The 16,920-nt window shown below is 40.5% G+C and overlaps 1 protein-coding gene and 1 long non-coding RNA gene across 2 annotated transcripts in view; one reads left to right on the forward strand and one right to left on the reverse strand.

The window, feature by feature from the left end:
• Window positions 1–2,495: 2,495 nt before the first annotated feature.
• LDOC1 (LDOC1 regulator of NFKB signaling) lies at window positions 2,496–3,931 on the reverse strand. The gene has a single exon (XM_006728418.3). It carries the CDS (start codon window positions 3,771–3,773, stop codon window positions 3,324–3,326), a length of 450 nt encoding a protein of 149 aa, XP_006728481.1. The 5' UTR covers window positions 3,774–3,931; the 3' UTR covers window positions 2,496–3,323.
• Window positions 3,932–4,051: 120 nt separating this feature from the next.
• LOC145717769 (uncharacterized) overlaps window positions 4,052–16,920 on the forward strand; it is a 221,576-nt gene continuing 208,707 nt past the window's right edge. The window contains exons 1-2 of the long non-coding RNA XR_014141174.1: window positions 4,052–4,165; window positions 4,890–5,087. This is a non-coding gene — a long non-coding RNA (uncharacterized LOC145717769). The remainder of the gene's footprint in view (window positions 4,166–4,889; window positions 5,088–16,920) is intronic.

A 16,920-nucleotide genomic window follows, 5' to 3' on the forward strand; every position in this document is an offset into this window, starting at 1 on the left:
CCCTATTCTGCCTACTTTCAAATTGCTGAGGTTTTTACTACATTGTAATAGCAGAAAATAACCAAACACAACGTACATAATGTACCTCTAACTTAATATACCATCCTGCAAAACACAGCAACACACAAGTAAGGGATAGCAGTGTTTACCTACTCAAATGATTAAAGAACTCCAAAATACGTTGATAAATTTAATATGATTAATTGATTATGACCTTCAATATGATTAATTTCATTTCCTTGATAGCATAATGTCAGCGACCATTTTAAGGCCAGTATGACCAATATGAGAATTCAGGAGTCTGAAGTTCATATTTGCTATTTCAACATTTCTACCTACATTTAACAGTTTGCATCCAAGTGATGCTTTTATTGTTAGACGTGTTTATTTACTTATGCCACTGCCATGAATTTCATCCTGAGTGGTAGAGTCCTTGCCAAAAAACATGCTTTTTTGCAGAATCTGCACCCGAAGTAGCCAGATTCTCACACTGTCCTCTACAGCTCACAACATAGCCTGCTCTTCCATGATACAGGAAGGACATCCCCCCTGCCCCGCCCCACCACACATATCCACACACTCAGAGCAAGGTTATGCACACACACATACACACACACGCATGCGTGCACCCAGGATTTGTGCATTTCAAATCTCAGAAACTCCTTGGCCTAGCTTTTGTGGATGCTACTCAGATGCTGCCTTGGCATGGTAGCCTCACTGTGCAGAAATCCCTTCCTTCTCCACAGAGCATGTGCTCACTTGATTTGGTGGCAGGGAATGAATCTCATCTACTCGTCTTCAACTCCCCCCCACCCCCAGGAAGTTCACTCCCAGATCTAATCACAGTCCAGATTCTCTTTCTGGACCTTACCCGTAGCTAGATACCATCCCAGTTCTGGCTCAAGGCACCATAAAAGCAACAAACTGGAATCACTGTGAGGGCAACCACCTTTCATTCACCACTCTTTAACTCCTCTCAGTATACCTGGACCTCTGGTAATTTTGAATGACTGATTTTTGGTCTTCCTGGGTCCTTTACCTAGCTTTCAGCTCGTGCCTACCACTTTCCCACATCTACCCCTCCTTTGCTAAACCATATCCACCCATCCTTACCCTCCAGAAACAACTTTCCTAGGCCAGAGAAATTACTCCTGCCCTAAACATTTTCCTGTTGACCAAGTAAACTTTCTACGTGACTTTATGTCAGATCCCAGTGAGTAAATGATGTCTCACCATGCTCTCATTTCCACTCTCCCTGAGCCAGTTCCGTTCCTGTTCACCACTGACATTTTCCTACTGAAGCGAAACTCACAGCAAGATACCTGCTTCCCAAGTTAGACTTCCAATCCCAGGTCTGGGAGTAACAGCCCATGTTTACTGAGTGCTCACCATGGAGTAAGGACAACTGTAAATACCTCATGGGTGTGATCTCAACGAATCTATGCCTGTGAGGTGACCAGTATGATGACCAGTATCTTATTTAAACCACACTGTGAGGTTTACCAGTAAAAATAAAAGAATAATCAGCCTCAAAAGGTCTTATGTAATAGGGAAGTTTATTACCTAAATTAGAGATCTTAAGGTAGGGCTGACTCCAGTTATGGTACAATGAGTACATTTGGGCAGATATAGATGAGAACTCTGAACCCCTCAAATCCTCCTAAATGTTCTTGGTTGGCAGAGGTGGCTCCCATAAATCCCACAACCAAACTTCTCTGATTTAACATTTCAAAGGGTTCTTCTCAGCACCCACCCCATTCCCTCAATGCTTCTAAGCCCTCCAGGCGCACAAAGAGGTCTCAGCATAGCCCAGATAGCAGGACAAGGTCTAATTCAGGAGATAGCCAGGCATCTTGCCAATTTCCATAGGCAGGAATCTGGGACATATGTATGGGTGGGGATTCTAAGAGTGTTCACCGGGGGTGACAAAATGTTAAGGTCACTATTTACTATGGGTACACTCACCCAAGAACCAGGATTTAATGTTAACTCAAGCACCTGAAAGGGGCATTAAAACAATATGCTATGTTGTTAATTGAAGTCTGAACTCAATAGCACCCCACAGGCAATAAGAATTAAGGGACAGAATTTCCCTGGCAGTGTTGAGGAAGAAACCGAGAGGCTCAGGAAAATAGTAATATTATATGTGTCCAGATTTATGCCTGTTGTTCCAGTCTAATTTTTAGTAGTGTCCCCTTTCACTCTCTAGTGTCCCAGTTTGGGATGGTGTGCCACCTGCTCTACCACCCCTTACCCATGCCACCCTGGAGGCCCCAGAGGACACTCACTCCTCTTACCAGGGCTTTAAGAAATGCCTTGGTGAGGAGAGTACCAGAATCCCTATAAAACCCTGTGGTAGCTGTCCTCTGTAGCCCAGAGATGACAGTGGTGAATACTGGGATTGAACTAGGTTCCCTGATCTCAGGGGAAAGAATGGGAGTCAGAGTGAGATTGGTAGAGGCCAACGATAGCACTTAACCATTAAAAGACACTCCTTTCTTCTCTTTTTTTTTTTTGTAGTGCTTGATATTTATTGAAAAGAATGTAAATGCTTTTTCCAGGTGGTATTGAGGAGCTGGGCTGAGTGCCTGTTTCTGTTTGTTTTGTTTTTAGTATTTTTGTCCAAATGCACACATCTGTTGGGACTGCTGCAGTTTTGAAACAAAAAGGACAGCTGTGCAAAACTGGTGCATAGGAGAAAAGAAATGTCAACAATTTGGCTGCCAGGCACTCTAGGCCCCAGCAGCAATCTGGTGGGGAAAGGGAGGACTCTGGGAATAGGTAGGGAACTAACCAGGTTGAAAGATTGGCCCCTTCAGGGGTTGGTGAGCTGTCCAAATTAATGTCCGAGGAGGAGATACAGCCAACTCAGGCATCTTCTAGGTTGGTCCTTATTTTCAAAGGCTGTGGTCTGTCGCTGGAATGTGGTGGATGGGGTGAAGTGGCGGCGTAGGTCTCTGGGCAGATGGAGGCCTTGCAGTCGGCAGGGCAGGGCTGGCGTAGTCTGATCAGTTTGTAACAGGGACCTGCCCTATAGCTGGGGCTCAGGACACAGTCCAAATTAGCAGGGGAGGGTCCTGGGGCTGGCCAAAGTCGGTGGCGGCGCGCTTCAGAGGGAAGCCCCAGCAGCAGGTAACTGCAGCACTATTCCTGGAACAAAGGCAAGCACTACGGGGGGGGATGAGGGAGAGAACCGGAGGGCAGGGGTAGGGAAGGGGATCCGAGGATGAAAGGGAGCTTGGAAGCTCCGGGCCGGGCAGGGGAGGTGGGGAGAGGATGGCGGCGTGCAGGGCCCTCCCCGCTGGGCCCGAGGGTCTCCCGGCCTAGTAATCATCATCATCTTCTTCTTCTTCTTCGTCGTCGTCTTCTTCGTCGTCATCCCAGCCAAAACACTGTTTCATCTCATCGAGGAAGGCCCGGTAATCACCTAGGATGGGGCTATCCATCTCAATGTAGGGCACCACCCACTCCTCGGCTTCCCCGGTGAGCAGGCTGATTAGGAATGCCACCTTCATGGCGTCGTTGCAGAATCGGTTCTCGTTGACGAGCATGTAAGACGCCGTCTGCACGATAAACTCGGGGAGCCGGGAGCTCTCGCCGCTAAACGTTTCGGGGAAGGGCACCGGGCAGCTCGGCGGACGTACCTGGCGCAGCAGGGTGGCCCTCTCGCACACCAGCAACCGTAGCTGTTCCATGAGCTGGCTGTTCTCGATGCTCAGGGCGCGGTGCCGCATCAGGAGCGCGTGCAGCAGCAGCACCAGCTCGTCCACCATGGCGAACGACTTGGAAGTGCAGGGCTGGGTTCGGCTCGGTTCGGCTAAGGTGCGCACGGAGGCCTCGCAGGAAGTGCGTGTCCGCGGAGGCTCACGGTGGCCAGGGGCGGAGGGAGGTGCGAGCAAGAGTCCGGCGGCTGCGCAAGCTCCGCCCGCACAGCCACTTGGGCGGCCGGCGCGCCGGCGCGGCCCGGGTCGGGGGGCGTGGCTAGGGTGGCTACCGGCACCGCGTGGGGGCGTGGCCGGCGGGGGCTAGGGCGCGGAGACTTAGTCGGGCGAAGGGGTGGGCAGGGTTTCGGGATGGCGGGCCGGTAGTTGTCAAGGCCGGCGCGTGTAAAGGCAGGGGACCGTGGTAGAGCCCCGGATGTGGGCCCAGCTTTAGCAAGGAACGAGTGAGTGCTAAAACCCGTCTGTCAGGGAGGGACAACCTGCTCAAATTTAAAGGATTAATCACCCTTCCACTCAGCTGACTCACACAATTCAGTGTTCCTTGGTGGGTCTGTGGCTACTAGATTCCACTTCTGTGTTTTGTTAACACATTTCTTTGCTTATTTAAATTTCACTTACCCAGAGAACTATTAGCACTGCAGACTGCACCGCGGGAGTCACACATCCTTTCAGAGTTATGAAAGACCCTTAGGGCTCCTCTTTGAAAACAAAACAATATTTAAACGGGGATTTTTCTTTAGGTGGGAAATAATATTGTGTACCTACCTCATTTTTAAAAAATTATTTTTCTCAACAGTGAAGTATAAAAAGTTCTGCAAAATCAACATTGGAGAACCATTTGCAGGCTCTTGCCTATCTTTGGCCCTCTATTTCATGTCCTAAAGTTAGTGTCCCTTGGCCATCATTCATACATTATTTGTTGCTTAACAATGAAGACTTATGTTTTTAAATGGTTTTGGTTTTCTACTTTGAACTTGATTATTCAAATAGTTGCTGACAGCTAAGTTGGGCCCAGGACCTTAGAGCTGACATTATGTTGGCTCTGCTTTTAAAATACATCCCAAGTTCAATCACTTCTTGTCACTTCTACCACTACCACCCTGACCCAGCCTTCCTTTCTCACCCAGACTGATGCAACTCTTAGCTTTCACTCTTCTCTTCCTACAGTATGCACAGGAGTTTTGCTTTCTGGTGGTTTCAGTTACCTGTGCCAATGGTGGTTTGGCCTGGAATCAGTTGACCCTCCTTCTGACCTACCATCAGAAGTTCAACAGTAGCCTGATGCTGCTGTCACAGCGCCTACGTCATTCACCTCACTGCGTCTCATCACTAGGCATTTTATCATCTCACATCATCACAAGAAGGGTGAGTACAGTACAATAAGATATTTTAAGAGATATTTTGAAACTTGTAGTAAAGTGTTATAAACATTCTATTTTATTATATTGTTAATGTCTTACTATGACTAATTTATTGAGACTTTATCATAGGTATGTATGTATAGGAAAAAACACAGTCTATGTAGAATTCAATACTATCCTCAGTTTCAGGCACCTACTGGGGATCTTGGAATGGATCCCCTGTGAATATGGCCAGGGAAGGGGTGGGTGGTGTCTCAGGGCAGTGTCTCGTGTTTCTCAGTGCCCACAGATAAAGGCAGAGGACTTCTCCCCAGAGTAGGCACAGGAATCCTTTAGAACAAAAGTGAGAACTTTTTACTCCCCTGCTCAAAATCCTCCCAACAGGTTTTTCCCTCTCACTTGAAATAAAAGGCTAAGTCTTGGTCATGCCCCGCTGCCTCATTTCCTGTGCCTATTCTCATGATCACATTATCCTTCTTGCTTATTCTCACCACACATCTGGATCTTTGCAGTTTCTACCTTACGAGGCTCTCTCCCCAGTTAGCTGCCCAACTCCTTCTCCCACTGTTTTCAGAGAAGACTTTCCTGACCACCTCATCTATCAGAGCACCCCACTGTCTATCAGTAATCTCTAACCCCTTACCCTGCTTCATTTTTCTACATAGCATTTATCATACTAGCAGCCATCATATCCTATAGCACTTTGTTCATCAGTCGGCCTCCACTTTAGAATGTAAAGTGTATGTGAACAAAGACTTTGCTTTGTTAGCTGCTCTATGCTGAATGCCTGGAAAAGTGTCTGGACCACAGAGTAGAAGATCCGGCAATGTTTGGTGGGTGAAAGAATCTCAGGGTGCAGATGTTGGGATAAAAAATAGAAGTGGTGGCTGCACAAAGTGTTCAAAATACTCTTCAAATTGTCCAAAATGATCTCTCTCTGATCGTGTAACAGTAAAATGATGACTGACATAATAAAAATGGCAAAATAATTTTTAAAACACCCTATTTAGTATTTTTACAATAGAATTGAGTGGGCATCTATGGAAGTGAGTGGCTGAGAGGAGAGAAACAGGGCAAGGTCCAAGTGGGAAGAGGGGGACAGATCACATTACTGAGAGGGTGGACAGGGAAGAGAGCATGTAGGAGGGACTGTGAGCCTTGGACTCTCCTGTGACATGAGCTCCCACACTAGATGAGAAGCCCCTGGGGGCCAGGAAGAGACCCTCTCTGTCATCTGTTCATCTTCAGCATCTCAAAGTATTTACCTGGCACCCCATAAGTATTCAGTGGATGGAATGAAGGGACAGGAAATGTCAGAGGCATGTTTCTGGCCATTCTGCCCATTCACAGCTCTAGGCGGAGTGTGGACTTGCTGGGCTATGGTGAGTGTCCAGCTCTGCTTTCCATGTCCAGACCCTAATACAAGAAGAGATGCCCAGGGTTCTATTCCCAGTAGCAGACGTTCTGTGGCGGGCGCCAGATCTGGTAATTGAAGTGAGCTGCCTCAGTGACACTTGAACAAGGTCTATGCACAAGGACGAGCACTCTAGGAGCCTGAGACCCAGGAGAGCAATACATTAGTGGCACAGTACCACAGTCTCAGCTTCTCGGACTCTGATGCACATGCCCTTCCGCGGAACAATTGTTATACACTGGACTTCTGTGAATGAGGCAGGTCTGCTGGGGAGCCAGAGATAACTAGGCTCATGATGCCCTAGTCCTCTTCCTTATAACCCTGTGACAGAGGGAGTCTGGAAGGAAAACAGAGGAGGCAACCACTAGTATCACCTCTGAGGGGGCTCTCAGTTCCGAGAAAACAAGAAATGTCCTAACCAGAACTGATCACAGAGCTGAGCAGTGACTTTGAGAAGTACTTCCCAATTTGGAGGGATGGGAGGAGAGACAGGCAGTTCATCAGTGACCCAAGGGGGAAGCAGCTGGGAAGAGGTGAGTAGTATCAATAGCTAAAATGTGTAGACTCATAATGTTCATGGTAACCAGCTTCCTGGTACCCATGATGCTCTCCCACCAATGCTAAGGCCTGCTAGCCCTTCCTTCTCCATTCACCTTGCTTAGGGCTGCATGTCACTTTCCTTACTCCCTCTCTCCCCTCAAGTGACCCCTGAATGTTCTTTTCAACTGTGCGAAGATGCTGGGGGCAGAGGCAAAGTACACTGAGTGTCTTATCTCAGGCTCAGGAACTTAATCAGAACAGCTCTGACTCAGAATGTCCTGTAGTGTGCCAGACCCCACTATTTAGCAGGAGCAGTGGCCCAAGGCCACGGGAGTGATCTCTAGTGCTTATCTCTTCCACCAGCTCCCAAGCCTTAAACCCTGCCCTGGTCTAAACTAGCAGCCAGACTTGTAACATTCCCTTGAAACAAACATGAAAGTGTCCCGTGGTTCTTTAGCCTCCAGAGGGGTGTGCACAGCTTGGGTAAACCAACCTGGCACTTGAATATGCAGCCAGGTGCAGAAAGCCGCTTTGGGGGGGGATGTTTGTGAAAGGGTCACATGGGTGCCACTAAGATCCAGGCTTCTGCCCATAGACCTCTCCCCCTCCTTCTCCTTAACCAGGTACACCTTGGACTACTCTTTACAATAACCACATCAAGAGGGCTATGGAGACCTCTGGCCTAGAGAGAGGAATGAAAAGGTATAGCTTCACCCTCTCCAGCTTACCAAATGTCCTAAAACATTTTTACATGTTTATTTAAGTACTAAATTAATATATTCTTATGGTTAAGAGAAATTAATACTGGTGTGTTAAAATAAAAAGGAAACATTCCTAGTACCTCTCCTTCTCCCTACAAAATCTCACTTGAAAATTCAAAATTCAGTTTGTCTCCTTCCAGAAAGATACATGGGGTTCACAGAATCCAAATACATATAGTTCGACTAACAAATATGTCGAACGAGTCATGTTGAGTGATCAAGATACATGTCAGGAGACACAGATAGGATACACAGATCTGTCTTCTTCATGATTGCATAATACTCCACCTGAATTTCTCAGGTACACTCCTGCCTCAAAACTAAAGAAACCCAACTTTGTTCAGATTCTCACATGATACAGGAGAAGGATAGTGCCAAATACACTCACAGTCCCAAAGATACAGAACTAGAAGACCAGATTTCTATAACTAAATGATTTCTCTAAATTAATGTCTTATCACTGAGTAATTTGTATTATTCATGTATATATTTCCATTGTGCTATAATCTAGACTTTATCTCCTTCAATATATTGCACTAGATTTTTATTCCCATTTTTTCTCAGTCCTAATTATTTTAATATAATTAGTCACCTTGAACATACAAGAACTTATATACTTGGTTTGTTTCTGGCATTTTAATACATTTTAGAAAGTATCTGGCATCATGATAAATCTAAGGAGACTGCATGTGATACATGCGTCATTGTTTGAGCAGTCGTATCCAAGTGGGCATGTGCATATTGCTGCCCTCTACCACCAATGATGCTACCTGTAATGAGAACCGGCAGGGTCACAGTATGGCAAAAATAAAATAAAAACTGGCCGTGTTTTCTCTAAGGGATATATATGTTACGTAAAAGGAGTGAAGCACATTTCAGGGCAGCATCAGGGAAAGAAAAGAATTTTTGAAATTTGGGTTCAAATCGTCATGCTCTTGTTTACTATGTGAATTGAGCAAGTCACTTAATTTTTCTGAGCCTTGGTCTCCTTTTTAATAAATGTGTATAATAATAAGATCTAAATCATAAGACTGCAGTGAAGAGCATGATAAAACATAAAAGTATTTGGCAAACCACAAAGTGCTATACACAGATTGCATATTATTTTTCACTGGAGAATTGCATTTTAAGTTTAATGTGTAGTTAGTTCACCTCTCCTGTTTTATCCTAGTATCTATAAATTTAATGATAAAACTTAAATTAAAAAATGTTTACTCTTGGGGGCGCCTGGGTGGCTCAGTCGGTTAAGCGTCTGCCTTCAGCTCAGGTCATGAACCCAGCGTCCTGGGATCGAGCCCCGCATCAGGCTCCCTGCTCTGCAGGAAGCCTGCTTCTTCCTCTCCCACTCCCCCTCCTTGTGTTCCCTCTCTCGCTGTGTCTCTCTCTGTCAAATAAATAAATAAAATCTTTAAAAAAAAATGTTTACTCTTGAATAAGAAGTAGTTGGAAGAATAAAATAAGGTTTCATGTTGGTCTTGCTTTCTGTCAGTTCAAAATATGCTACTCTCATAATGATGAGACATGCTTTTTTAGGGAAAAAAGTGTCCAGTGTAACAGTTTGAGGGCTACCTTGTAACATTTTCTGTTTTCTCTCTCAATCATGGGAGAATTCCTGCTACATCTGGGTTTGTATATATCATGCTCTCCCAGAGTAAAGAGGCAACTGTACTTCCAGAAACCTTCCTTTATCACTGTGCCACCATGGTGGTCCTCCTGGGAGAGACCAGCAGTCCTAGGGGCATCTGAGAGAAGAAAACAGCATTTCTCTCAGCTCTAGGAGCATCTCTAGTTGGCCCTTAGCTGAGTTCCAGCACCCTCTCCTCTCAGGTTCCCTAAGCTTTCCTGCTAGCCTCCTTCGGCACCCTTGGCCCCTCCTGTCCACTCAGTGCCTAGTTCTCTCGATATGGAAAATGGGCTCTTTGAGTAAAAATCCTCCCTAGGTAAGAGGAGGTGTATATCTTTCTCAAATCTCACACTGGTTCCCACAAGTACCCCGGTGTTTGTAAAAAATGGGGCTGGAAGCACAGAAGTTCAGAGTTGGAGGGGACAGTGCCAGTTGCTCGTTCTAAGGGCTATTCTGTTGATATATATCATCTGTTGATGATATATATGTCATTCATCTGTTGATGGACCTCTGAACTCTTTCCATCGTTTGGCTATTGTGGATATTCCTGCTATAAACATTGGGGTGCAGGTGCTCCTTCGAATCACTATGTTTGTATCCTTTGAGTAAATATCCAGTAGTGTAATTGCTGGGTCGTAGGGTAGCTCTATTTTTAACTTTTTGAGGAACCTCCATACTGTTTTCCAGAGCGGCTGCACCAGTTTGCATTCCCACCAACAGTGTAGGAGGGTTCCCTTTTCTCCGCATCCTCGCCAATATCTGTCGTTTCCTGACTTGTTAATTTTAGCCATTCTGACTGGTGTGAAGTGGTATCTCACTGTGGTTTTGATTTGGATTTCCCTGATGCTGAGTGATGTTGAGCATTTTTTCATGTGTCTGTTGGCCATTTGTATGTCTTCTTTGCAGAAATGTCTGTTCATGTCTTCTGCCCATTTTTTTACTGGATTATTTGTTTTTTGGGTGTTGAGTTTGAGAAGTTCTTTATAGATCTTGTTCACACATTAATTTTTAATTTCCATTCTTTTAAAACTTGTTTGGAAATAATTTCAAATGTATAAAAGACTTTTAAGATTTTTATGAATTCCTAGATATGCTTCCCTCAGGTGGACCAGTTGTTAACATTTTACCCCATTTGGTTTATCTTTTTCTCATAGTCAGTGTGTGTGTCAGAGAGATCTTTTCTCCTAAACTGTTTCAGACTTGCAAACATGAAGACTCATTTCCACTTATTATTACAGCATGCATTTGCTATAAACAAGTACACTGTCCTACAAAACCACAGCCTTATCAAAATCAACGAGATTAACATTGATATAATGCTACTTTTTAATCCACTGACCCCATTAAGATTTTCTCCAGTTGTCACCAAAAGGAAATTTTTAGGTCGAGCATCCAATCCTGGATCATGTGTTACATTTAGCTGCCATGTCTCTTTAGTCTTCTTCAGTCTGGAACAGTTCTTCAGTCTTTCTTTGACATGACCTTGATAGTTTTGAAAAGTGCAGGCTTTTTTGTAACTTTACGAAGTGTCCCTCAATTGCTAGTATTTCTCCATCATTAGGTTTATTTTATGCATTTTTGGCAGGAATACCACAGAAGCATCACTGTGTTTTTCTCAGTGCATCATATCGGAAAGCACACAATGTCCTTTCGTTCCATCACTGGTGGTAATAACTTTATCGGTTGGTTAAGAGAGTTCCTGCCTGTTCCTCCCTCCAAAGTTAAGATAATTACTTTGTAATTATTAAGAAATAGTTAATATTAGTTTACATTCTACTCTAAAAGAGAGTTTTTCATCTTCATTTATTCATGTCTTTATTTTTATCAGTATGGACCTTTGAATTCTTATTTTATACAGATCCATTAGTATCTTTATTCACGCTGATGTTCAAATTTCCCAGATTTGAAGTGGGAACCGTTTTAAGCTGGCCCCTCTGTCCTTTTAACATGCTTACTTTATTCTTTAGCACTTTCTTTCTTTCTGAGACAATAAGATATTCCTGGCTCATCTTGTACTTTTCCTGCCCCAGCTCTGGAATCAGCCATTTTTCAAGAAACCCTCATTACTTGTAGTGGAGAATGGTTTTCAGAAATAAAGATATCAGTTTTAGGAATACAAATTGATATTATAGATTTTTCACTTCTAGAACAACTATATAACCATATGGGAAAGAAAGATGAGCTTTAAATCTTACCTCATTTCTTATATAACCATTAACTTGAGATAGACAGACTTAAAGTAAAAGCTAAAACTATGAATGAAGCTTCTATCCATAAAATAAAAACTCATAAATTAGATTCATAAAAATGAAAAATATATTGCTCATCAAAAGATGCTAAGAAAATGAATAATGCATTAGAACTTAAGAGAGTATCAATTTAAAATTGACTGCTATATACATCAGGTGTTGTATATGAACATCACAGTAACCACAAACCAAAAGCCTACAACAGATACATAAAAAGCAAAGAGAAATGAATTTTAACATAACACTAAGGAAAGTCATCAAATCAGAAGTAAAGAGAGCAAGAGAAGAAGAAAGAAACAGAGAAGAACTACAAAAATAACCAGAAAACAATGAACAAAATAGCATCTTTTCTGACCACAACAGTATGAAACTAGAAATCAAATACAAGAAAAAAAAACTGGAAAAAACACTAACATGTGGAGGCTAAATAACACACTACTAAACAACTAATGGGTCAATGAAGCAATCAAAGAGGAAATCATAAAATATTTTGAGACAAATGAAAATGGAAGCACAATGTTCCAAAATCAATGGGACACAGCAAAAGCAATTCTAAGAAGGAAGTTTATAGCGATACAGGCCTACCTCCAGAAACAAGAAAAATCTCACATAAACAATCTAATTTTATACCTAAAAGAACTAGAAAAAGAGCAAACAAAACCTAAAGTTAGTAGAAGGAAAGAAACAATAAAGATTAAAGCAGAAATAAGTGAAATAGAGACTTTAAAATGGAAAAAAAATAATGAATCTAAGAGGTGGTTCTTTGAAAAGATAAACAAAATTGATAGAACTGTAGCCAGACTCATCAGTAAAAAAGAGAGAGGGACCAAATAAATAAAATCCGAAATGAAAGAGGGGAAACTACAAATGACACCACAGAAATAGAAAAGATTGTAAGAAACTACTATGAGCAATTATGTGCCAATAAATTAGACAACCTAGAAGAAATGGATAAATTCCTAGAAGCATAAACTACCAAAACTGAAACTGGAAGAAATAGAAAACTTGAACAGACCAATTACCAGCAAAGAAATTGAATTAGTACTCCAAAACCTTCCAACAAACAAAAACCCAGGACCAGACAGCTTCACAGGTGAATTCTACCAAACATTTAAATAAGAGTTAATACCTATCCTTTTCAAACTATTCCAAAAACTGAAGAGGAAGGAATGCTTCCAAATTCATTCTATGAGACCCGCATTACCTTGATACCCAAACCAAACAAAGACACTACAAAAATTACAGGCCGATATCCATGAAGAATATGGATGCAGAAATCCTTAACAGAGTATTAGCAGACTGAATTCAGCAATACATGAAAATGATCATGTACCACAATCAAATGGGATTTATTTCAGGGATGCAGGAATGGTTCAATATCCACAATCAATCAATGTGATAACCCACATTAACAAAATGAAGGATAAAAGTAATACGATCATCTCAATAGATGCAGAAAAAGTATTTGACAATATTCAAAATCCATTCATGATAAAAATTCTTAACAAAGTGGGTATAGAGGGAACATACTTCAACATAATAAAGGCTGCATATGACAAAACCACAGCTAACATCATACTCAATGGTGAATTGCTGAAAGCTTTTTTTCTAAGATAAAAACAAGACAAGGATGCCCACTCTCCACTTTTATTTGACATAGTACTGGAAGCCCTAATGATAGCAATCAGATAAGAATAAGAAATAAATGGCATCCAAATTGGTAAGGAAGAACTAAAACTGTCACTATTTGCAGATGACATAGTCTATATAGAAAACTGAAGACTCCACAAAAAAATTATTAGAACTAATAAATGAATTCAGTAAAGTTGCAGGATACAAACTTAATATACAGAAATATGTTGCATTTCTATATACAAATATCAATCAGAAAGTGAAATTAAGAAAATAATCCCATTTACAATTACATCAAAAAATAAAATCCCCAGGAATAAATTTAACCAAGAGGTAAAAGACCTGTACTCTGAAAACTATAAGACAGTAATGAAAGAAATTGAAGATGACACAAATAAATGGGAAGATTTACCATGTTTATTCATGGATTGGAAGAATTAATACTGTTAAAATGTCTATATCACCCAAAGCAAATCTACAGATTCAATGTAGTCCCTATCAAAATACCAATGACATTTTTCACAGAATGTGAACAAATAATCCTAAAATTTGTGTGGAACCACAGAAGACTCCAAGTAGCCAAAGTAATCTTGAAAAAGAACAGAACTGGAAGTATCACATTTCCATTTCAAACTATGCTATAAAGCTATAGTAATCAAAACAGTATGGTACTGGCACAAAAACAGACACATAGATTAATGGGACAAAATAGACAGCCCAGAAATCAACCCATGCTTATATGGTCAATTAATCTACAAGAAAGGAGGCAAAAATATACAATGGGGGAAAGACAGTCTTTTCAATAAATTGTTTTGGGAAAACATGACAGTTACATGCAAAAGAATGAAACTGGACCACTTTCTTGCACCATGTAAAAAATAAACTCAAAATGGATTAAAGACCTAAATTTTGACCTGAAATCATAAAATTCCTAGAAGAAATATGGACAGTAGACTCTTGGACATTGGTCTTTGAATATATATATATTTGATCTGTCTCCTCAGGCAAAGGCAATAAAATCAAAAAGAAACAAATAGGCTACTTCAAACTAAAAAGCTTTTGTGCAGCAAAGGAAACCATCAACAAAACAAAAGGCAACCTACTGAATGGGAGAAGAGATTTGCAAATGATATATCTGGTTAATATACAAAATATATAAAGAAATCATACAACTCAACACCAAAAAAAAATCCAATTAAAAAATGGGGAGAGGACCTACATAGACTTTTTTTCAATAAAGACTTACAGATGGCCAACAGACACATGAAAAGATGCTCAACATCATCAGGGAAATGCAAATCAAAACCACAGTTAGATAGGAAAATATAAATTAACATGAATCAGTAAAAAACAAAAAACCTATGATGAGATATTACATTTCACCTGTCAGAATGGCTATTATCAAAAAGACAAGAAATAAGTGTTGGAGTGGATGTGGAGAAAGGGAACCTTTGTATACTTCTGGTGGGAATGTAAATTAGTGCAGTGGAATATAGTATGGAGGTTCCTCAAAAAATTAGAAATAGAAATACCATACAATCTAACAATTCCACTTCTGGATATTTACCCAAAGAAAATGAAAACACTAATTTGAAAAGATATATCTATCCCTACATTCATTGAAGCATTATTTATAATATCCAGTATATGAAAGCAACCTAAGTGTCCATAAATAGATGAATAGATAAAGACATAATATCTCACACACACACACACAGAGTGGAATATTACTATGCAGCCATAAAAAAATAATGAAATCTTATCTTGTCATTTGCAACAACATGGCTGGACCTAAAGAATATTATGCTAAGTGAGATAAGTCAGACAGAGAAAGACAAATACCATATGATCTCACCTATATGTGGAATCAGAAAAACAAAACAAATGAAACAGAAACAAACTCATAAATACAGAGAAAAAACTGGTGGTTGCCAGAGGAAAGGGGGATAAAGAGATGGGCAAAGTAGGTGAGAGGAATTAAGAGGTACAAATTTCCATTTATAAAATAAATAATTCATGAGGTTGTAAAGTACAGCATAGGGAATATAACCAATAATATCATCATAACTTTGTATGGTGACAGATGGTAACTAATTGTGATTATTTCATAATTTGTGTACATGTTGAGTCACTATGTTGTATACCTGAAACTAACATAATGTTGCATGTCAACTAAACTTCAATAAAAAATGTATATTTTACAAAGCTTGCTTTTATTTGGAAGGTAATATAAATAAATTTCAAATTATCAGAAAAAAATGAATAGACAAGCCACTGAACATATAAATACACACATGTACACACCAAGGACTAATATATATAATAGGTAAATATATTTTAGAATATATAAATAGGACATATGTATCAGGAATATTTAAGTAAGTAATTCCTAAAAATCAAGAATAAAAAGATAACCCTTAGGAGATGGTTTGGTGGTTTCTTATAAAGCTAAACATATTCTTAGTTAATAATAATGTATCACTATTGGCTCATCAATTGTAACAAATATACCACACTAATGCAAGGTGTTAATAATAGGAGGAACTTGTGAGATGATGGTTGAGGGAAAATATGAAACTCTGTACTTTCCATTAAATTTTCTGTAAACCTAAAACTGCTCAAAAAATAATTTACTGAAAACAAAAGGCAAACAACTCAATTTTTCTAAATGGGCAAAAGTCTTGAATAAACTAATTTGCAAAAAAAGACATAGGAATGGCTAATAGGTATATGAAAGGGTGCTTACTATCATTAGTATAAGGGAAGTAGAGTAAGATACTATTTTATACTCATTAGATGACTTTAAAAAAAAAACCTGATAATTCCAAATGATATTGAGAATGTAAAATGATTGCAATTCTTATACACTACTGGTAAGAATGTAAAATGGTACAGCCACTCTTGAAAACTGTACTGTTTGGTAATTACTTATACAGTTAAATGTACATCTGTTCCTAAAATAAAAATATATGTTCACAAAAGATTTCTACTAGAATGCTCATAAAGCATTGGAAACAACCCAAATGTCTATCAACAGAAGAATGGATGAAACAAATTGTGACATATCCCTATAATCAATACCATTCAGCAAAGTACTAAAACACACAGCACAAAGATGAATCCCCAAAGCATTATGTTGAATGAAAGAGGCCAGCCATACTTGTGTGGTTCAATTTATATAGAATTCAAAAACAGACAGAACTGCTCTGTGGTGATAGAAATCAGAACAAAGGTTGCTTGGGGCTAGATGTGCAGGGGAGATTGACTGCAAAGCGACAAAAGGGAAATTTTGAGAGTGATTAAAAGGTTCTAATATATTTTTTGGGGGGTGTCCTTGGTAACTCCTTTTCTTTTCTTTTCTTTTTTTTTTTGTAGTTTTTAATTTTATTATGTTATGTTAGTCACCATACAATACATCATTAGTTTTTGATGTACTGATCCACGATCCATTGTTTTCGTATAACACCCAGTGCTCTATGTAGTACGTGCCCTCCTTAATACCCATCACCGGGCTAACAAATCCCCCCTCCCCCCTCCCCTCTAAAACCCTGTTTGTTTCTCAGAGTCCATAGTCTCTCATGTTCATCTCTCCCTTCAATTCCCCTTGCCCATTTTTC

The sequence above is a fragment of the Leptonychotes weddellii genome, chromosome X (genome assembly GCF_054177405.1).
Source record: "Leptonychotes weddellii isolate Sample4059 chromosome X, ASM5417740v2, whole genome shotgun sequence".
NCBI classification, from domain to species: Eukaryota; Metazoa; Chordata; class Mammalia; order Carnivora; family Phocidae; genus Leptonychotes; species Leptonychotes weddellii.

Coding starts and splice junctions, on each gene's coding strand:
- LDOC1 (XM_006728418.3), bottom strand. CDS start 3,773: ATGGTGGACGAGCTGGTGCTGCTGCTGCACGCGCTCCTGATGCGGCAC.